Source organism: Parasteatoda tepidariorum, chromosome 1 (assembly GCF_982258835.1).
Source record: "Parasteatoda tepidariorum strain Cologne lab strain chromosome 1, Ptep-v5.0, whole genome shotgun sequence".
Lineage (NCBI taxonomy): Eukaryota > Metazoa > Arthropoda > Arachnida > Araneae > Theridiidae > Parasteatoda > Parasteatoda tepidariorum.
The window spans coordinates 104,292,579-104,315,236 of NC_141755.1; the positions used below are offsets into that span (position 1 = coordinate 104,292,579).

Here is a 22,658-nt window from a genome sequence, read left to right on the forward strand (position 1 = left end):
AATCAAATCAGTTTTGAATCCCACATAAGTGATTCGTTAGATAGTTATGGAACATGTGCTGTGCATTTTCAAGAAACTCGTGGGTGTTTTGCATGATGTACTAAGACAGTTGTAATTCTTAGGGTGTTCCAGGACTGGATGCCCCGTGTCCACTGGGACCCGATGGTCTACCGCTACCCGGATGTGGATGGAAACCTCCACCTGGTGGAGTAAGTCTTTAAATAGTTATTTTATATTAGTACAGAATGATCGTCCACCTATATTGACAAAGTAAATAAAGACCAATAAATGATTTCAAAAACACTTAATGACAGGGATTAAATTATTAGAAATTTCCCATTAAACCATCATGATGGTTTGTATAGTTTGTATACTGGAAATGTAGGGGAGAGTGGGGTCAATTGTAACAGGGTACGATTATAACAGAGCAAAAATTTCGAGTGTCGGGTTCTAGATTTGGTTCCTAGGTGGCGCACAAGGTGTATTTAATAAATCTACATTTACACCCCTGATGGCAATCATTTTTATGTACTTTTGAAAGAGTTAGATCACAAAAGATATTTTCACGCCACGCAAGTACTTTTTTTGGTATTAGAATATTATATTGTAACAAAGTAATTTTGTTTAAGCAAATAAAAATTAGTAACCGAATATGTAAGTGGACACCTTAATTAACATTTCAATAAAAAAAGAGATTAGTTTTGCTAATTAACTAGCATTGTTTTTAACAAATGAAGCTGAAGTGGCGTCTTGGGGACAATTTTAACAATAAGTAAAGGGACGATTGTAACAGCTGAAAATAAATAATCTTATGTTTACAAACCATTACTTAAGTCTTTAAGAACCACCAATAGTTTCCTATAGCATTTATATTATGTTGCATGTGCATTATTTTATTTGTCACCTTTCACAGCATAAATTAAAATTTTTAACCCCTTAAAGTTTAACCCTTTAGGTCTCTGCTCATTATTATTTTTACTCCTAAAATATCACTACTATTCTGATCAATAAAGAAATATATCACAACTATGATAATCTGTATAATTAACTATGTTTTAGTTGAATTTATGAACTGTTACAATTGACCCCGTAAGTGGGGACAATTGTAACAAGTGCTCGACTGTCAAAAATTGTTAATAACTAATATAATAACATTTAAAATCAGGTATTTATTTTTTTTCTAGTAGAGGATAGTCTACTTTACTCGTCTGTCAATTAATACTAATAATATATTGGATTTTTTGTTAGTTAAAAATAGTTAAGTAAAAAATGTTACAATTGACCCCACTCTCCCCTATAGTTGTAAGTAGTATCAGGAAACCATAGTGGATCATAATGAATTGTAGGTCCATGAGAATCAAACTTCTCTGGATGGTTAACCATCTGAAAGCATTAAAGTAGCATTTTCCATCATGGAATGATGAAAGTTTATTGGCATATCAAAAACCATGAACACGTACGGGAAAATGTTAGATGGTTGGATCATCAAATGATGTTTGACCATCGTGACTGAAACCAGCAGAATTTTTTGATGGGACCATCAACAATTTTCTCAAAATAAATATGCATTTTCGACCTTCAAAAATATGGGAGATAGACTTCGAATATGGGAGTAAATCAAAATATGGTAATTACCGAAATCCTCTTCACGTTTATTTTGGGTATTTCGCTATATATCTGGAACTGAGTAAGAAACTATACAATTTTGCACGCGATTGTAAAGCTGAAAACAATTTGAAGCAAAGATTAGAATTTTGGAATGTTTCTTTTTTATTATTATGATTTGATAAAATTATAGTTCAAACAATTTCGAACTTTGAGATGCATAAATTTTACCTTATTTTAAGTTTTGTCATTTTAAATGATAAAATAGTAATAAAAAAATGAAATCTTTCGAATAGTTTCTGAGTATTAAAACTTAAAAAGAAGTAAAATGTTTACATGCTCATTTCTCTAGAGCTATTTGATCGATTCAGTCAAAAATTTGCTTTTTTTTTTACTTATTTAAAATAACATACGTAGTTTAAAAACATGCGTAAAAAAGGTTCACCATACAATTCACAGAGTCGTGGGCTGACTAAATATTTAAAAGCAATAAACAAACTTTAAACAAATAACGTTTTGTGAGGTATTAGTTTTGTTTAAAAGAATCAGGTTCAGAAAGTTCCTGATAAATTTAAATAGAGAAATGGTGAATTGTGAGTATAATTAGTTTTCGACTGTTTTTTTGACTCGCCAGATAGTGGCTCTTCCGCATCTTTAGAGACTCAACATCGGTTTTTGAAACAAAGTATTCAAATAAAGTATGCCTTACTTTGCCTCTTTTTGCAGGTTAAAATATGGACTTCAGGGTCGACACAGGCGACTAAAATGCGATTATTGCAACAATTTTTGGCCTGAAGCGACTGCGGCAACTTTTTTTTCTTCCTGAAAAGACTAAACAAGCAACTATTTTCTGGAAAAGGAAACTATTGGGAGACTTTTCTGTCTTCTAGCGATGTTTTTTAGCATAAATTCGGTTGCACAACCTGATAAAAGAAAACTTCTAAATAAAAGAAAACAAATACTATCATTTATGTCTAAAATGCCACAAAATTAATTTTCCATTGTATTTAATTATGTGTATCTTACTTTTCTCTCATATGTATAATTTAGTTATTTTCAATTGTTTTTTTTTCCTTTTATTAACATTATTTTTAATTTTTTACTGTTTTCGACGTTATTATTCAGATTTAAATTAATTTTTTTTAAAGTTTGCATAGGTGATGCAGCAGAAATGTCCGCGTTAAAACCAAGTCAAAATTTTTTATGGTTTTTCATTGATAAACAAACATCTCTTATATCTATAATTTAGTTATTTTCAATTGTTTTTTCCTTTTATTAACATTATTTTTAATTTTTCACTGTTTTCGACGTTATTATTCAGATTTAAATTAATTTTTTTTTAAGTTTGCATAGGTGATGCAGCAGAAATGTCCGCGTTAAAACCAAGCCAAAATTTTTTATGGTTTTTCATTGATAAACAAACATCTCTCATATCTATAATTTAGTTATTTTCAATTGTTTTTTCCTTTTATTAACATTATTTTTAATTTTTCACTGTTTTCGACGTTATTATTCAGATTTAAATTAATTTTTTTTAAGTTTGCATAGGTGATGCAGCAGAAATGTCCGCGTTAAAACCAAGCCAAAATTTTTTATGGTTTTTCATTGATAAACAAACATCTCTCATATCTATAATTTAGTTATTTTCAATAGTTTTTTCCTTTTATTAACATTATTTTTAATTTTTCACTGTTTTCGACGTTATTATTCAGATTTAAATTAATTTTTTTTTAAGTTTGCATAGGTGATGCAGCAGAAATGTCCTCGTTAAAACCAAGCCAAAATTTTTTATGGTTTTTCATTGATAAACAAACATCTCTCATATCTATAATTTAGTTATTTTCAATTGTTTTTTCCTTTTATTAACATTATTTCTAATTTTTCACTGTTTTCGACGTTATTATTCAGATTTAAATTAATTTTTTTTTAAGTTTGCATAGGTGATGCAGCAGAAATGTCCTCGTTAAAACCAAGCCAAAATTTTTTATGGTTTTTCATTGATAAACAAACATCTCTCATATCTATAATTTAGTTATTTTCAATTGTTTTTTCCTTTTATTAACATTATTTCTAATTTTTCACTGTTTTCGACGTTATTATTCAGATTTAAATAAATTTTTTTTTAAGTTTGCATAGGTGATGCAGCAGAAATGTCCGCGTTAAAACCAAGCCAAAATTTTTAATGGTTTTTCATTGATAAACAAACATCCTGATGGTAATCCTCAATAAATCCATCATGAACCATTATATTTTTGATGGCAACAAACATAAATAAATCCCCCCCCCCAAAAGTAGGAATTCGGACTGATTTTTGATGGGCCAACGTAAAAAAAAAAAAATCGTTTTGATAGATCATGGAGATGTATTGTTGGAACTATCACGGATCATCCTGGATAGTTGGTCCATGAAAATCAAACTTCTCTTGATTGTTAACCATCATAGTATTACAGTAGCATTTTCCATCATAGAATGATGAAAGTTTGTTGACATATCAAAAACCATGAACGCATAATGGAAAATTTTGGATGTTGGTGACCATTAAATGATGTTGGATCGTCATGAATCTCACTGAAACCAGCATAAACCGCACTGAAACCAGCATAAACCATCAAAATGTTTTGATGGAATCGTTATTCGTTAACTTACAATTTGATTATTAGTACGGATGACTTGGGCAATATTGGGCACCGATCTTTTTTGAATGACATACCATAGTCATATTTGCATCAAATCACAGGAAACTAGTTTCCCGACAGTCGCCATGTTATTTCGACGCCATTGTAAGCCATTTGTTTGTCAACAACAACACTTTGAAAAATTTGATTTAAAAAAAAAAAGGTTTTTGATTTAGTTTTTGTTGGTCTTCTAATCAATTGATCAATTTATTTTTAAACAGGGTCCTATTCCTCCTGGTGCACATCCCCCAGGACCATACCCAACTGGACCAGATGTCTAGGAGAGAAACTGATTGATGACCAATTAGCTTTACACACTGCCTCAAAGGTACGTGGGTATTTGAGTCCCAAATAATTTATTTTAAACTAATTGAATCGATATATCATCATAAGCTGATGAGATACCTGCAAGTGACGTAGTGTGAGTATCTCGATCCTGATTGGTTGTTGAAACGTGGCATTTGTTTACGTTAGCAATTGTTCTTTCCATTTTATTTCGAGTTAGGCAAGCCCCTTCAAGTATCAATTCTATTAAGTGGCACATTCTATATTCTTTCACAAAGATTTCAATTCTTTCACTCTATATATTTTTTACTTCACACAAAGACAGGCACGAAGCGATGTAGAACCTAAACAAACTAATAATGTGTCAAAGTTGCCAGGTACACAAAATAAAAATATATGACGGTTTTCAATAAAATTCGGAAACTAATAAAATCTGAGTTAAGCAAAAGACATCGACGAAAAAGAAATATACTTCCTCAAATTCAATGTGCCAAATGACCCTGTATTTTATTAACTTCACTTTAACTACCATTTTAACTTATGTGGAGAAACTTAGCTCAATTTTAACACGTCATTTTACTTATAAACGATCAGCTGGCGCTGACGTCATAGGTCACGTGTCTTTTTCTTGCAGTTCAAGTACCCAATTGCAATTCTTCGTTGCGAAACTATAATTTAGCACTATGCCTTTCGTCCCGCAGTGGACTGATCGTTAAGACACGGTTCCCAGCAGATCACCGAAGTCAAGCATCGCTGGCTACGGTCAGTGTGCGGGTGGGTGACCACTTGGATCAGTCTGCGTAAGGACCGAGTGTGTACGGTATGGGTCCTCGTTAAGCTGTGCTACCGTAAAGTGCTCGACTTCGCGCGCAGGTCGTCGGGCTACCGAAGCGGGGGAGCTATCCCCTCCGCAGAGGATCAAAATTGTGATGGCATGTCTTCGGATCACCCTCCGGGATGTTTCCCAGACCGTCGCCAATAGCCCAATGTGCAGCTCTAGTGCGACGTAAATTAACAACAACAACACTATGCCTTTCTAAGTAGCATTATTCGAAATAAGCTGGTTCGAAATATTTTTGTTTTGTTCAAATAACTTAGTTTCCTTTTGTCTTGCCAAATACATCGCTATGTTCGCCTAACTCCGTAACTGCTATTGCAGTGTCTTTCGGATTTCTTCCAAATTCGAGCAGGCTTCTTGTTTATTTTTGTTTGGCTTTGCATGTCTACTGATACTCTTTTTAAAATTAAGTTATCAAAATCTGTACATGGTATGGCTTATAAATATTTCATTTGATTTCTTTTCATTCAGTACTTATAAACATTTCTATACATTAAAATTTTATTGACACAAATTTCAGTGTCGACACATTTTCTATTTTTACTTTAAACTCCTTTAATTCTTCTAATGAATAAAAACCAAATGAAAAATGACTGATCTACATGAATGCTTCAACAGAAATTATGAAATTTAAATTATTGCTACACTCGCGTAAATTGCTAAGTTGTAATATTTTTCAGCCACTTTTCATTTCTACCCATCTTATAAGCTTTACGTTGCAAAAGTGATATTTTTTATTCAGCATGTAAGCGCTCTTGCTAAGGACTGCTCACTCCCTTGATATTTCAGTTCTTTGTTGCCTACGTAAAAAGAAAATTGCATTGGTTTTTTAGTTGTTTTTTTTTAACAATTTACGCATTAGTGATTTAAATTTTAAAAACATGAACACGTGTGCTCTTTAACCGCTTCGCTGATTATCCCGAGTTAAGTCGGGTATGTGTATATACTGCAAATATTTATTATCCCGAGTAAACTCGGGCATAGCAGAATTCGTCAATACGTTTTGTTTTATCACGTTTTTATTGGGCGGGAAGCAAAACAAAGAGTAATAATAATCTACTGTGATTGGCAGTTTGCCAATATTTGTTTTGGGATTTTGCTATTTGTGGGACTGCAGATGTGTTTTGTACAGTTGTATGTATGATGGTTGATGAATTTACATAGGAAAAAAAGAGTTAAAAAATGGCGTTCACGAGCAGAAGTAAAGGCCTGGTTTCTTAGGACAGGACGCCGTCAGCTGGAAATCTGCGCTAACCTCTGATTGGTCCATTTGTGAGTTTGATAGTATACGTCATCGAACGCTCATCTTGAACTACAATTGCCGTCCAACTCAACTGAAGTTGGATTACAACGTGACGTTTGTACACGATTGTACACAGTGCGCTGGTTCATTAAATACGAAAATTTCAACAAACAATATTTTATTTTAACAATTGTAAATAACCAAAATCATTGCACTATTACAATGGAAGCCACGACTGGCTCAAACAAGAGTTCAAGAGAAACTGAGCAGTTCACAACAATTGCTACAGATGGCGCTTCGCCTAAGACCGAACATGCCGGCCCCTTGAAATATTTAACATATTTCAACAATAACTAATATGCATTGAAACTATAAGAATCACAATAAAATTATTAGAAATATTTGATTTCAATTAATAGAATAAAATTATGGACTGTAGAAAAATATTTGTTCCAATATTAAATGAATGCACAATTCCAAATTTAAAGGAAATTATTAAAATACAATGATACAATACAAATATAAACAAAAAATAATTCAATGAGGTTACAATTATTACCAAACTATTTATTGTCCTCAATAGGTAAAATACTCAATTTATGAATTGGTCTTTTAAATAAACCTTTAGGAGTTCGCACTAAAACAATCCTAACCTTTTTATCTTTGCCAGCTATAGTTTCTTCAACTCTACCAATTACACAATGACATACTGGAAGATTATCTTCCCTAACTAGAACCATTGTACCAGGGGTAACATTATCCTTCGAAAATTGCCACTTAGTTCGCTCGTGTAAATTAGACAAGTAATCTCTTTGCCACCTTTTCCAAATATTTTGAGTCAATTTTGTAACTCTTTCCCATCTAGACAATCTGTTATCTGGAATTTGAGTGATTTCGGGTTCTATGGGGGCAGTTATTGGACGCCCTATTAAAAAATGACCTGGCGTCAGAGCGTTCATATCATTTGCATTTGTAGATAATGGGGTAATTGGTCTAGAGTTTAAAATTCCCTCTATCTGCGTAACAAGGGTCAAAAATTCCTCAAGGGTTAGTTTTGAAATTCCAATTGTCTTTTTAAAGTGGGTTTTAAAGGATGTCACTGCTGCTTCCCAAATACCCCCGAAATGGGGGGCCCGTTGCGGTATAAATTTCCAAGTAACCTCTTCTGTTAACAGATAATCAATTAATTCTTGTTCCGGGGATTGAGCTAAACTATATAACCGTTTTAACTCGTTCCGAGCTCCACAAAAATTACTCGCATTATCACTCATTAACATAGAACATTTCCCCCTTCTTGCAAAAAACCTTTTTAATGTGGCAATCAAGGCCTCAGTTGTTAAGTCCGAGACAATTTCCAAATGTACTGCCCGAGTGCAAAGGCACACAAAAACTGCTACATACATTTTTTGAAGACTTACTTTTCTTTGATTTTTTTGCTTGACAAGAAACGGTCCGCAGAAATCTAAGCCTGATTTATTAAAGGTGAACTCAGGATTTAATCGATAAGATGAAAGATTACCCATTAATTGATCAATAGCTACAGGTCTAAATTTAAAACAAGTAACACACTCGTGCACTATTTTTCTGGCAAGATTTCTTCCGTGAATTGGCCAAAACCTTTGGCGAACAGAATTAAGTAATGCCTGGGGACCAAGATGCAAATCTTTTAAATGGAAATACAACAAAATTAAATATGTAAGCTTATGACCCGCAGGCAAAACAATGGGAAACTTAGCATCGAAACTTACCTGCGAGTGGGCCAAACGACCACCCACCCTCAATATTCCATCTACATCTAAAAAAGCGTTAAGTGATTTAATCTTACTCTTAGAAGAAATTGTACCTTTCTGAATATCTGCAATATCAGAAGAAAATTCACCTCTCTGTACTTCTCTAATCAAAAACAATTCGGATAATTTTAACTCATCCCTCGAAATCGGTCCCGTAGTTTTCTTTGCTGGGTTTTTAGCATTTCTTACAAACCTGAAAATAAAACTTAAGATTCTGATTAGTTTCATATAACTATTGCTTTTGTTCAAAAAATCAATTATAAAAGTGTTTTTCTCAAAGACAGTAAAATTAAGATCAGAATTTTTCTTGAGTTCAACCATATATTCATCGCTGGAAGAAGGAGAATGTTCGAATTGCTTATAGTCCTCAGTCTTTAGAAAGGAAGGGCCATTCCACCAAAGTTCAGAGGTTGAGATTTTGTCTGCAGTAACACCACGCGAAATGAGGTCAGCAGGGTTGCTTTCGGAAGGCACATGTCCCCATTTAAATAATCTAGTGATTTCTTGAATCTTGGACACTCTATTCGATACGAAAGTTTTCAACAAACCTGGATCAGTTCGTATCCACGCCAAAGTTATGGTTGAATCCGACCACAAGTAGACACTTTGTATATCCATTTGAAGAGCTTTTAACAGTTTCTGTAGAAGTTTGGACATTAGTTCAGCCGCCAATAATTCTAAACGAGGAATCGTCAACTTTTTTATCGGCGCTATGCGTGACTTGCTGCACAGTAAGTTAATAGTCACTTGATTCAATTCATTCTTACATCGTAAATAAATCGCTGCACCGTATGCATCTTGCGAAGCATCGCAGAAGCCATGGATTTCAAAGGAGGAAACAGTTCCATTCGTTACACAGCGGTCTATTTTAATGTCTTTCACACAGAGAAGAGAGGAAGAATACTTCTCCCACTCCTTAACCTTGCAGTCTGGCAGTGCCTGGTCCCAGTCCAGTTTTTGTAGCCAGAGCTTTTGCATAAAAATTTTAGCCTTCACTATCACCGGCCCCAAGAGGCCTAATGGATCAAACAGTCTTGAAATGCACGATAAAACAGTTCTTTTAGTACAGTTCGTCAGATTAGTGCTATCTGAAATTGAAAATTCAAACAAGTCTGCATTTGGGTTCCATATCACACCGAGAGTCTTAACGTTGTTTTTAATATCGAAATGGTACTCCTGGTCTTCATACGGTAAGTTTTCTAACAAGGACTGTTCATTAGATGACCATTTGTGTAAATTCATGCCACCCCGATGAAGAAGGTTTATTAACTGATTTTTTAACTCTAAGGCAGAAGAAATATCATTAGCCCCCGAGACTACATCGTCCATATAACAATCATTTTGGACGACACGAGCTGCAATGGGAAAATCCTTCCCTTCATCAATCGAAATTTGTCTTAAGACACGCGTTGCCAAAAATGGAGCAGAGGTAGTACCATAGGTAACAGTACAGAGCTTGAAAATTTTAGCTTCTTCATCTTTATTCAATTTCCATAATATTTTTGTAAGTCTCGTTGATTTTCATCAATTAAGACAGTGCGAAACATACCTCTAATATCAGCCGTAAAGGCTACAGGATGTTTCCTAAATCTACACATAATTGAAAATAAATCATCCTGAAGCACGCCCCCCTTCATTTGTATAGAGTTAAGTGATTCACCACTCGATGTTTGCGCACTAGCATCAAAAACGACGCGCAATTTTGTGGTAGTTTTGTCAGGGCGATGTACGCAAAGATGGGGAATATAATAACTAGCGTTTACATTAATATCGGTGTCAACTAGTTGCATGTGTCCTGAATTTTGATATTCAAGCATAAAGTCTTTATATAAGTTACAAAGTTCAGGATTAGAGTCTAACTTTCTATATATATTATTCAATCTCTTTAAAGCTAGTTTCTTTGAATCACCTAAACATTGGGGATCCTTTTTGAGTGGCATTTGAACCACATATCTACCACATTCGTTGCGATAATGAGTTTTTAAAAAATGATTTTCACAATATTCCTCCTCACCAGTAAGCATATCTGACGATACACTTTCGATTTCCCAAAATTTCTGAAGAGAATCTTCAATATTTTCAGAGGTATGTGTTAAACCGCAAAAGGAATTTAAATTGTTCTCATGAACCTTACCCGTTGCTATCAAACCAAAAGCAGAATTTTGGAATAACAAATTAGGAGAAACTCTGGTTTTTCCTTCCTTTAAAATATCATAAAAGAGCTCAGCTCCTATAATCATGTTTATTTTACTCGGTATCTCAAAATTTGGATCAGCTAATAACGCACGATCAGGAATTAAATGCTCACTAATTTTAATGGGAGTCGATGGAATCAAGCCCGTAATTCTAGGAACTATTAACAATTCAACTTGCGAAGAAAAAGATAAATCCTTATTACAAATCAAAGAAGTCGCCTTCCACTTAACATTCATTTTATTCTCTCCCAATCCACTAACAGAAATATTTATTTTTTCTCGCTTCAACCCCAAATCAAAACAAGTATCAGAATTTAAATAATTCGACTGACTGCCATTGTCCAACAATGCTCTTATTAAAACATATTTATTTTTAAGCGGACTCCAGATGTTAATTAAGGCAGTAGATAGAAGAACTAATTTATTACTATTTAAACTACGAGTTGAGAATGCGTGGGAGACGCTACTCTCTTTCGATTTCTCTGAGTCAGCAATTTCACCGGCTTCAGAAATATTACTCAATACATTTGGCGCCAGGGAGGGAGATTGTTTTGGCATATCTGAACTTGATTTAATAGTTTCAAGCGGGCGAGAATTATCTCTATGAAGTAACTCGTGATGTTTACAGTTACAAATTTTACAACTAACTTTCGAAAAACAATTAGAAAGTTTATGGTTATTACCAAAACAATTAATGCATAGCCTAAATTTTTTAACTTCTTCAAACCTTTTTAAAGGGGAAAGATCTAAAAATAATGGACAATTATGCAGTTCATGCGGTTTTTTACACAACAAACATTTCAAACTAGATTTTAGAATAAAAGATTTACTTTTATTTACGGGATGAAGTTTCGATTTATTTGGCTGCACACCTTGTAAATTCTCTAATAACTGAGCTCTTTTATGAAGAAAGTCCAAAAACTTATCCCATTCGGGTAAATCAGAAGTTGTTAGAGACATTTCGAATTCCTTACGTGTATTTTTATCTACTTTTTGTAGAATAATATTCATTAGCAATTGATAACATAAATCGTTACCTTCTAATTTCAAAAGTTTTAAACCTCTTAAATTACGGTTTAACACATCAATAAGATTTCTTATGTCTTTAAAGGAATCATACGATAACTTTTCTAAGTTTAATATATTAGAAATATAACTATTTACCACAATACGCTTATTCTCATATCTATCAATTAAAACTTTCATTAAAGATTCAAATGAATCTTCACTAGTTTCTATATATTTAGCATCGCCCTTAAGCGATGATCTCAAATAAATCAACTTTTGTAAATCAGACAATGAAGAATTATTAGATATTAAACTATCGAATTGTTGTTTAAAGCTTGACCAATGCTCAACTTGTCCATTAAATGTAGGCAAATTAATATCTGGTAACTTCAAATTCACTTTAGTTACAATAGAATCATTGCCTCTCACTTCACTATGTTGAAACTTAAATATAAAGGTTTGCAAGCTTACCTTTATATGTTCTATAGACTCTTCTAAATTGTCCATTTCAGCTTCAAAATTGGGCAAATGTTTTTCATCGAGGGTGGCATAATAATCCAGTTTCAATTTCTCTAGTTTATCACAAGTGTCCAAAACGTTTTCTAATTTGCATTGAAGCAATAATAGTCCAGCTGTTTCGGCTTTCTCACGAACAAATGTCTCTAATTTGGTTATTCGACCTTTCAAATAACCCTTTCTGCGACTAAGCACAGTCTTTTCTGATTTTTTGTCTTCTTCACTACTACTGCTCATTATGAAGAAAACGAAATGAAACTACGCATTCCACAACAAACCGAAAGTTCAAATTCTCCGGTTCCACTAGGATCACTTTATTATGTACACGATTGTACACAGTGCGCTGGTTCATTAAATACGAAAATTTCAACAAACAATATTTTATTTTAACAATTGTAAATAACCAAAATCATTACACTATTACAATGGAAGCCACGACTGGCTCAAACAAGAGTTCAAGAGAAACTGAGCAGTTCACAACAATTGCTACAGATGGCGCTTCGCCTAAGACCGAACAACGTTAACCACAGAAGCAATGGCGGACAACATCCAACAACACATTGAAATCAGCCAAGATTTTGATTTGGACATTAAACATAGGTTCTTCATTAAACATAGCACTCTTCATTTAGCTCAGCTATAATGTGTTTTTTCTTGGACAAAGTCATTATTTGTTCTCTAAAACACTGGTCGACAAAAACAAAATCAATACAAATTGAAAATAAATATTTGTTTACGTTATTAACGCATGCGCAATGAGAGATAATGTCTGCGTTGGACCGACTGCTCACGCTGAGCTAACAAACCAGTATTTTGTTGGCGTCAGCGGGACGTTGACATCCCGCTGACGACCAGATGAGGCGCTTGTCCTAAGAAACCAGACCTTAAGGCAGATTATTTTTCAGATTATGAAGATGTGAACATGTACAAAGATAAATATTTAACTTTTTTCATTTGCACGAGATCATTTGGGATAATAAACTGATGATGAATTAAATATTTTTTACACATAAAAAAATTTAAATTTCAACTTAGAACTTGTGTACTATATTTTGTTTTAGTGCCTTGCATTTATTAATGAAATAAAAAAAATTATGTTGATTTTTTGCATTTTTCTTTCAAAGAAATTGATAAGGGAAGCGTCACGAAATCTGTGCTTATAATTAAACAATTAAACATGCAGGTCACAAGAAATAAAACAACATACCTGGGTGGAGGCTGTAACTAGACTAATATTTTATTATAGATCAGAGATTATATTTATGACAACACTGCTGCTATCTATATCAGCATTTGTGCTGCCATCTGTGTACAACTCATTCATTAAACTAACTCATTCCACAATAATTGTTTGCTTTTTACAGGTGATGTTTGGTGGAACTGTCAGTGATATGCACAAAAGATGATGTCGACATCGAAATTGAAGAGACTCATTTTTGGAATCTATGCTTGAACCAAGTCTTTATACAAGCCGCATACACATATTATATATATATTTATATTTATAGAAAATTCAGACTTTATACTAAACATCGGGCATTTGACGTGCATTCACATGAAATAAGCTGAGCATCAAAGAAACATTTTTTTTCTTAAATTACTTTTACGAATTGTAACCTAAAATTTTGATTTTTTTTATATTTATCCTGGCATTATAATTATACATAATTATAATCTCTGGATTGAAATAAAGTACTATATAATACAAGAATTATCTATTTGAGGACAAATCGATAAAACAGCTGTGTTTATTCACGGTGCAGCAAATTGTGAAGTCACAAAAATTCATTTAATAAAATAAAAAAACGGAATTGTCTTTTGGCATCACGTGTATACTTGGAGTGACCTGCAAAATATAATCAATGCTTGTCTTGGCATTCTAATTTCAGTGGTCATCCGCTCTATGGATTCGAGAGCGATTTCTGTGGTCACAAATAAGATGCATCTTTGGAATGGCGAGTGATTTCTGTGGTCAATAATAATAATAAGATCCGCTCTTTGGATTCTCGTGCGATTTCTGTGCTCACAAATAATAAGATCCACTTTTTGGATTCGCGAGTGATTTTTGTAGTCACTAATAATAAGATCCGCTCTTTGGATTCGCTAGCGATTTCTGTGGTCACTTATATTCACTCTTTAGATTCGCGAGCGATTTGTGTGGTCACAAATAAGATCCACTCTTTGGATTCGCGAGTGATTTCTATGGCTACAAATAATAAGATCCACTCTTTAGATTCGAGAGTGATTTCTGCGGTAAACAATAATAAACCCTCTCTTTGGATTCGCGTGAAATTTCTGCGGTCAGAAATAATAAGATCCGCTCTTTGGATTCACGAGTGACTTCTGTTGTCACAAATAATAAGATCCGCTCTTTGGATTCACGAGTGACTTCTGTTGTCACAAATAATAAGATCCGCTCTTTGGATTCACGAGTGACTTCTGTTGTCACAAATAATAAGATCCGCTCTTTGGATTCACGAGTGACTTCTGTTGTCACAAATAATGAGATCCGCTCTTTGGATTCACGAGTGACTTCTGTTGTCACAAATAATAAGATCCACTCTTTGGATTCACGAGTGACTTCTGTTGTCACAAATAATGAGATCCGCTCTTTGGATTCACGAGTGACTTCTGTTGTCACAAATAATAAGATCCACTCTTTGGATTCACGAGTGACTTCTGTTGTCACAAATAATAAGATCCGCTCTTTGGATTCACGAGTGACTTCTGTTGTCACAAATAATAAGATCCGCTCTTTGGATTCACGAGTGACTTCTGTTGTCACAAATAATAAGATCCGCTCTTTGGATTCACGAGTGACTTCTGTTGTCACAAATAATAAGATCCGCTCTTTGGATTCACGAGTGACTTCTGTTGTCACAAATAATAAGATCCGCTCTTTGGATTCACGAGTGACTTCTGTTGTCACAAATAATGAGATCCGCTCTTTGGATTCGCTCGTGATTTCTGTGGTCACGAATAAGTTCCGCACTAACGATTCGTGTATAATATCCGTGATCACATAGATTCATAGTGCACTTAGGGTCAATGTTAGTTGGTTTGAATCACCAAAACTATCGTGCATACAATGAGATTTCTGGTTGATGTATGCCTGAAGTCAAGTATTGATTACTGAAACTTGTTTTTTAGTCTCAACAAGTGATGGACACTCACTCCAAGTGTATATGTGATCAAGTATTTGTGTATACTTAACAAAAACTTTATATTTAGTACTGTATTTGATATAACGAAATTCATCGAACTCTGAGATGCTCATGTGATTTGATGAAAATGATTCGTTGTTTTATAATGGTTGAACACTAAAAGTTATTAAACAATTAAGCTACGGAGAGAGTGTGGACTGAACAAATAGAATTGTGCAATTGAACATTTACCAAATCATATCATGTTTGTGCTACATTCATTTGTAAAGCTGCTGTTGTGTAGAAAATAAATTGTTAACCCCAAATGATTTATTCTTAATTTTATTATCACTAAAAGTGATCATACAAACCAACACAGATTCAAAAAGAAAACAATCCGGTCTGCTGACAAAGAGACTCACCTGGAGGCTATACGAGCAACCTGTGTAATGTTTCACTGAACATTAAGTTCTCCCAAATTGCTTTTAACGTTTATATTACATTTTTAAGATGTTCAAAACGGACTTTTTAAAATTAGTTGCGAAATACAATTGACTACAAAATTGAGAAGAAATTTTTTCTGCGCAATCACAGTATAAAAGAGCAACTTTAATGACTCAGTTCTAGACGAATTTTTTTCAAATTTTAAAGCAATAATTTTGTTATCAATTTTAAATTGATCAAAAAGTCTTGAATATTTCAAAATTATGGCAGCAAAAAAAAAATAAAAAAAAAACTCGTTTCATATGAAAATGTCTACATATCCATAAATATTTAAGCTAGGCAATTATATTATTTGCTATTAATTGCTAATATTTAGCAATGATTGCATATAGGATACAAAATGTTTAAGTTACAAATTTATTACTACATGTTTTGGCGTAGGATGTTCGAAAACAGTTTTTTCTATTTGTAATTTATTGTCGGTCCCTCAAACTTTAAAAAGCTTTAAACTATATTGATCTGCATGAGAAATCGCACGAACTAAACATTTCTAAATTCAAAAGCTGATTGTCTAAATATTTTTTGAGAAATATCAAAAGGTATCAAAAAATTGTTTAGTATAAAGTCCTACCCCTGCATTTCAAAGTGCGTATAATAGCGTTAAAAGTAAAAAATTGTTGCTTATACACTGTATATATATTTATATGGCCCCCTATCTCCCCTTACTATTAACCTCTATCATCAAATTCGGTCAAGTATTATATCATAACATACTGTACTACTATAAAGGAAATAATTATAAGCAAATTAGGAGGCCTACAATGTGGCACAATATTTAAGTATTTATGGTCTAGTTCAGGAATGGGCTAACTTTTTTAGTCGATCGTTAAAAATCGGAAGAAAAAAAATTTTGGTGGGCTAAGTAAAAACTTCTAAAATAAAAAACGATATACAAGTTTTAATTTAAATATTTAATGTGATGAATGAAATTGCGATTTCATTTTTTAAAGTTCCTTATATTGACGTTCGAAGTGAGATGTACTTATTTTGAGGAACGAGGCTAAATGCTTGTCTATTAGTCTACTTCTGAAATTGTTTTTTTAAGGTTCATAGTTGAAGAAAACACTTGTTCACATATATAAGATGAAACAAACATAGCACTGATTTTCTAGGCATGAGACATTAAACTTTGGAAACTAGCTTTTGGTAATGATTTGTAAGACTCAAACTTCGGCATATTTAGAAACAACTTTTTCAGATGATAGTTAGATTGCAACTTAATTCATGCTGCAAATCCGACCTCACTGTTTCACAATTTACATTGAAAGGCATAATAAAAATGTCTAACTCTGTTTGAATTGCACTGAAATCTTGAAATCTGCGTTCAAACTCAAAATTGAATTTTTTCAAGTCATCTTCATAATTCCTAAGCTTTTCTTTATTTACTGAGGGTATTGAATTTAACCTCGAGAAATGAGACAAGTCGTTCTTATCTAGCTCCCTGCAAACAGCTTCAGTTTGAAAGCTTTGAGATGGGCCTAAATATTATCGATGAATTGATTTTTCCTTTGCATCTTAACATTCAAATTGTTCATATGACGAACAACATCTGTGAAAAATGCAAAGTTTGAAAGCCACTTTGTATCTTCTAATATTTCGCACTCTGCTGAAGACTGTTTCTCATGGAAAAACGACATAATGTCGGCTTTCAGCTGCCAAACTCGCTCGAAAATACATCCTACTCTAAGCCACCTTAATTTCGTGTAATACAGTACATCAGAGTATTCAGATCGCATGGACTGAAGAAAATCTCGGAATCGCCTGTGAGTAAGCCCACGAGATCGAATAGTAGTAACAAGCTTTACTGCAGTATCAAGCACGGGTTTCATATAAAATGCAGAAAAGTAAAGTTATTCCCGGGATAGTTCAGATTTTTTTCGTATGATATTTGGTGCACCATCGGTCATAATATTGCATATTTTTGTTACGGACACTCTCAAAGTTAAAAGCCCTTAAAATCACGAAAAATATCACATCCCGTTATAGTTCCCTTTAAAGAGCGAATGTGCTAGCCAGTCTGGGTAATTTCAAAGTTCTCATCAACGCCTCTTATAAATAACACTAATTGAGCAGTATCAGTTATATCAGTGTTTTCATTCATAGCTATTGAGTAAAATTTAAATTGTGCAATTTTTGACTCTAATTATGATGTCAAATTTTTGTCGATGCCTTCGATTCTAGAAGTCACCGTTTTTCGCGATAAGCTTACAACCTCAAAATTATTTTTCATGTCTGGACATAAAACATCTCAAACTTGGAGCATACATTATTTTACAAACTCCCCAACATCGAGAGATTTATTATTTTTAGCAACATTGGAACTTGCATGCGTAGTTGCTTCTTGGACACTGTTTATCTTCTTGAAAAAATTTTGTCGACCTCATAATTTTTTAAGAATAGTTTCTGCATTTTGTTGGTATTCGTAGTTGGCATTCTTGTGCTTGGCCGTAAAATGTTGGTTAATGTTGTATTCTTCAAAAACGGCTACAGCTTCATTGCAGATAAGACATACTGGTTTATCTTTTACAACTGTAAAAAAAAAAAACCTTTCCAAGTCCAACGCACGGCACTCTGAATCAATTTTGCTCTTTTAGTGGCAATTTTGGGGTTAAAAACTTTCACAAATAACTCACACAAACACTAGCTGTTTTATACATTTAATAACTTCACCATTATTTAGAATAGCGGTATATGTGTTCAATCTTTCCATACGCAATAAATAATGTTAGAACTCTCACCGGCAGAAAAATCCACTCGTTGGAGCTTAAAATGAGCAGTCTGCCACATGTGAAGTACAATTCACCTATATTAGATTCTGTATGTCTGCTCCTCGAGAAAGTCAAATACTCGTTGGCTCCAATCTACGGCTATTCTATAAGGAACTTCTGCTTTCAACATTTTACCTGTCTGTGCTGTCCATTTCCATCAATCTATGTTTTGCAGAACAAAAATAGAAAAAGTAAGAAGGTCATCAGTACTTTGTTACAAAAGAAAGAATAAAAATAGCTTTAAACAAAGTAAACAAGAAAATGGATGAATAATGTATATCGTTTATATTCGCCACGGATCGGCAAATTAAAATTCTATCAGCGGGCTGAATTAAACCTTCCGGCTGGCCACAGTTGACTCGCTGGCAGTAGTTTGCCAATCCCTGGTCTAGTCGCTCTGTTAAAAAAAGTAGATAAACGTTTCACCGAAAAACAAGTGTAAGAAAAGAGTCGCATGGCGATTTCACGAAGATTTCTGTTCAATTAAGAATTATTGGAAGAAAGCTTGGAAGTGATTTAATCATATTCGCGGTTCAACCAGATGTCATTGTAACAGAGTTCGAATTGATGACGGATGACCGGCAGGTTTCAACAAACGACCGATCGATCAAAGCAGAGGAACGTGAAAATTCAATTGAATTTTTATACTTTGCAAGGTAAATAAGTTTTAAATTATTGTTTCTACCCTATTTTTGTTCTGTTTTTTTTTTTTAATGCACGATGTATTTAGTACGAAATTCTTGACTGAGCACATACTTTTGGAACTGTTGTTTCAGCTTGTTCTATTTGTTAGTTGATTCTTTTTTTATTCTTATATATTTTAAAGTAAGATGCTTTGAAAACTTCTGAAAAACTGCTTTACCATAAAAATATAAACGAAGATTATTGTAAAGTGTAAAATAGTGTTTTTCTGATAGCAATAACAATTGGATTTTAAATAATTCTATTCATTACTGTATTTAGAATTAAAATAAAATTTCGGTTTTATTAATTCAGCATTTATTAAAATTATGTTACCACAAAACGATTATAAAATAACGTAAATGGCATTTTTTTTGTGCCTATTTTAGTTATTTTTCACTTCTATTGCTTATTCAGAATATAGAATAAAGAAAGAAAAAAAAGTTGCCTTTTTTTTCTCTTATTTTTGTATATAGTGCTTAACATAAGCAAGCATTAAAAAGCTTTTATTTTATACTTACCTTTTCAACATTTTTAAATACTTAATTACATTTCACTTTAAAGTTAATTACTTATTATTATACCAAATTTTTATGATATAGAGTTATTTTCGGTATCTTAGTTGACTGTACGAGCTTGGCGCGATTTTAAATTTTGGAGCCAACACCGAAATTACAGGGCCCTATTGTCGCCCAAACCAAAACGATGCTTTAGTGACTGCAGAATATTCAAGTACCCAAAACAAAAGCAGGAATTTTAATATTAATAAAAAATTTCATATCACGTGTAAAAGTATTAATTACTTAAATGATAACAAGCATTATTGTTATTTAAACTTTTAATGACAAATTATTAATATTACAGTAAGTTTAAATTAAAGACCCCTGAAAGTAATATAATCAGTAATAGAAAAAACTGAGCTTTATCACCTCACACTTTGCGAAATAAGTTTTGCGCCGTCGACCAAAGCGCTGCTTGCCAGCTATAATGACATTTTTGACGTATTGATCAATTTTTGAATTTGCTTACTCACATTATAAATACCTGAGAGGACATGATATCATAGATAAGTTTTCAGTTTTGCTTCTTATCTTATGCCCATACAGGGTGACCACGGAAGCTTGGTTGAAAGTGGTATCAAGTTGTAGTAAAGTGGCTGCATGCTACAAGAACTTTGCTCTAACTGCTGGGAAATTTCGGAATTAACGTTTTTATATTGGAAAAGGTACAAAATACGGAAGAAAATGGAATTATTAAGTTGTAAAGCATCGCCGATGTCATGCAAAAAAAGAAAAAGGAAACACTTTCTGAACATAAATGTGAAAAACTGAATACATAAAATGCAGCTTCGCATATTTTGCAAACTCCTGTACTATGACGTCATGAAATGATTTTAGAATACAAAAGAAAGGAATTATTTCAAAGTACTTCTAATGACGATGTTTGAGCCGTGATGGCTCAGGGGAGAGAGCGTTCGCCTCTATCCTATAAGGTGAATCGGGTTCGAATCCCAGCAATGGCTGGTCGATATGAATTCTGCATCCGGCTAGCACCGATCACAATGCTGACATAAAAATATCCTCAGTGGTAGACGAATCATAGGTTAGAGATCTCTTGCCGTTCGGCTAGCCGTGAGAGGTTTCCGTGGTTTTTCTCTCCATGTAACGCAAATGTGGGTAAGTTCCACTAAAAACTCCTCCACAAAGGCAAATTTCTCCCAATACTTGATCCAGGAGTTCCCTTGTCTTCTGGATTGGTTTGAAAATTACAAGGCTACGGAGTTGAACATCAGTAGTTGTAAACCCAAAATTGGGTCAACTGTACAACAACTGTCACAAAAAAAAAGACTATTTCAGTTGATCAAACAGAATAATAATTATAAAATTGTAAGTACATCACCCCTTCCAAGTTTTCAATATTTCATACAAAATAACAAATATAAACAACTTCAGGTTTAAAAAATTTCATCACCAGTCAGGTAGACAAAGTTTGAAAAATTTGATACCAACTTATTATACATAATATTTTTGAGTTAATGAAGAAAATTTTTTTTTAAATGTATTTAATTTATTAATGATGGACAAATTTGTCTAATTTAATACTTAGAAGCGTTATCCAACTTTAAACTACAGGGTTATGAGTAAAAAAAAAATAGGATGCATACATTTGAAAACATGGTTAAACGTTTAATTAAATGAACGCCAATTTACCTTTTAACCAATTTAGGAAATTTTGTGTGAACCGTTGTTGTAGTGCTCCCAAAATCATCATTATAGTTTAACGTTGGACGAAAACCTAAGTTTTCTCTTAGGTAGATAGATACGTAATTTATTGACGTCACACTAGAGCTGCACACTGGGCTATTGGCGACGGTCTGGGAAACATCCCTGAGGATGATTCGAAGACATGCCATCACAATTTTCATCCTCTGCAGAGGGGGTGGCTCCCCTACTTCGGTAGCTCGACGACCTGCACGCGAAGTCGAACACTTTACGGTAGAACAGTTTAACGAAGACCTATACTGCATATCCTCGGTCCCTACGCAGGCTGATCCAAGTGGTCACCCACCCGCTTACTGACCGCAGCCAGTGATGCTTGACTTCGGTGTCGTGCTGGGAGTTGTGTCTTTATGATCAGTCCACTACCGGACGGTTTTCTTTTCTGGGGTCTGTCCAGACATTGTGCGAAAGGTCCTGTTTTTGTAAAATTGTGAAAAAATTACTCGTAATTTGTGAATATAAAATAAACGTTAAGTCACGTTCTTTCAACCTGGATCCTGCTTTTATGAATTTGTGCAAATAGGGTCCGGTTATTCCAAAAAACTTTTTCAAGGAGTTTTTAAATTGTAAATAGATATAAAATTATGCTCAGTACTGTAAAATTATAATTAAAAAAAATAAAATTTTCAAAAATAAACAGTAATTGCTGCTTCTAAATTAGATATGCAACATGCAAATATTTGGTATTTAGCCTATATTGCTGAACGCAGAATATTCATTTCGGACGAATAATGGAAGAAGCGTCAGCCGAAGACAAAACTTAGTTCGTTTACATCTGACTTTCTTGTTTTCCTCCCTGGGAAGGGTTTATTCGATTAACAAATTTGTGAAGGGTTCGATTAAAAGAAAAATCATTTTGTGAAGGGCCCGTTTTTAAATTAAAGTATTTTGTGAAGGGTCCGCTTTTAAATTAAAATATTTTGTGAAGGGTTCGTTTTTATGAAAAGATATTTTGTGAAGGGTCCGTTAACGGACCCAAATTTCGTCTAAACAGACCCCTGCTTTTAGATCAATATTTCTTTGAAATAGGTTTACATTATGACCTGATGCAGGGTACAAACTTTCACCGTAAAACTGGTCTGTTTAAAATTAGTAAAAAATTTATTCGATGTCTCATTGAAAAATAGG

The 22,658-nt window shown here is 33.4% G+C and overlaps 4 protein-coding genes across 17 annotated transcripts in view; 1 reads left to right on the forward strand and 3 right to left on the reverse strand.

Annotated features, from left to right (window-relative positions):
* LOC107437330 (uncharacterized) overlaps positions 1-15,625 on the forward strand; it is a 92,172-nt gene extending 76,547 nt beyond the window's left edge. For 11 of the 14 annotated variants that reach the window (XM_087150013.1, XM_087149997.1, XM_087150029.1 and 8 more), the window contains 3 exons: positions 123-209; positions 4,502-4,608; positions 13,520-15,625. In XM_087150013.1, the coding sequence (XP_087006139.1) occupies positions 123-209; positions 4,502-4,561 (147 nt within the window). In that variant the 3' untranslated portion in view covers positions 4,562-4,608; positions 13,520-15,625. The remainder of the gene's footprint in view (positions 1-122; positions 210-4,501; positions 4,609-13,519) is intronic. The other 3 variants (XM_087150016.1, XM_087150042.1, XM_087150054.1) reach the window with 1 other exon arrangement.
* LOC147816665 (uncharacterized) lies at positions 7,210-9,765 on the reverse strand. Its single transcript, XM_087157140.1, has 3 exons — positions 8,795-9,765; positions 8,395-8,629; positions 7,210-8,289 (listed from the first exon to the last, which is right to left on the reverse strand). The coding sequence occupies exons 1-3, from the start codon at positions 9,763-9,765 to the stop codon at positions 7,210-7,212; spliced, it is 2,286 nt and encodes a 761-aa protein (XP_087013266.1).
* LOC147816666 (uncharacterized) lies at positions 9,921-11,189 on the reverse strand. The gene has a single exon (XM_087157147.1). The coding sequence runs from the start codon at positions 11,187-11,189 to the stop codon at positions 9,921-9,923; it is 1,269 nt and encodes a 422-aa protein (XP_087013273.1).
* On the reverse strand, positions 11,363-12,392 carry LOC147816667 (uncharacterized). Its single transcript, XM_087157148.1, has 2 exons — positions 11,472-12,392; positions 11,363-11,377 (listed from the first exon to the last, which is right to left on the reverse strand). The coding sequence occupies exons 1-2, from the start codon at positions 12,390-12,392 to the stop codon at positions 11,363-11,365; spliced, it is 936 nt and encodes a 311-aa protein (XP_087013274.1).
* Positions 15,626-22,658: the final 7,033 nt, after the last annotated feature.

What these genes read in the sequence shown, in the direction of transcription:
- LOC147816666 (XM_087157147.1), bottom strand. Translation starts at nt 11,189, where the DNA reads ATGCCAAAACAATCTCCCTCCCTGGCGCCAAATGTATTGAGTAATATT.
- LOC147816667 (XM_087157148.1), bottom strand. Translation starts at nt 12,392, where the DNA reads ATGAGCAGTAGTAGTGAAGAAGACAAAAAATCAGAAAAGACTGTGCTT.
- LOC147816665 (XM_087157140.1), bottom strand. Translation starts at nt 9,765, where the DNA reads ATGGACGATGTAGTCTCGGGGGCTAATGATATTTCTTCTGCCTTAGAG. An exon ending in CTAAAGACTGAGGACTATAA is followed by an intron (nt 8,630 to 8,794) that starts GCAATTCGAACA and finishes TTTTATTTTCAG; the next exon opens with GTTTGTAAGAAATGCTAAAA. An exon ending in GTCGTTTGGCCCACTCGCAG is followed by an intron (nt 8,290 to 8,394) that starts GTAAGTTTCGAT and finishes CTTGGTCCCCAG; the next exon opens with GCATTACTTAATTCTGTTCG.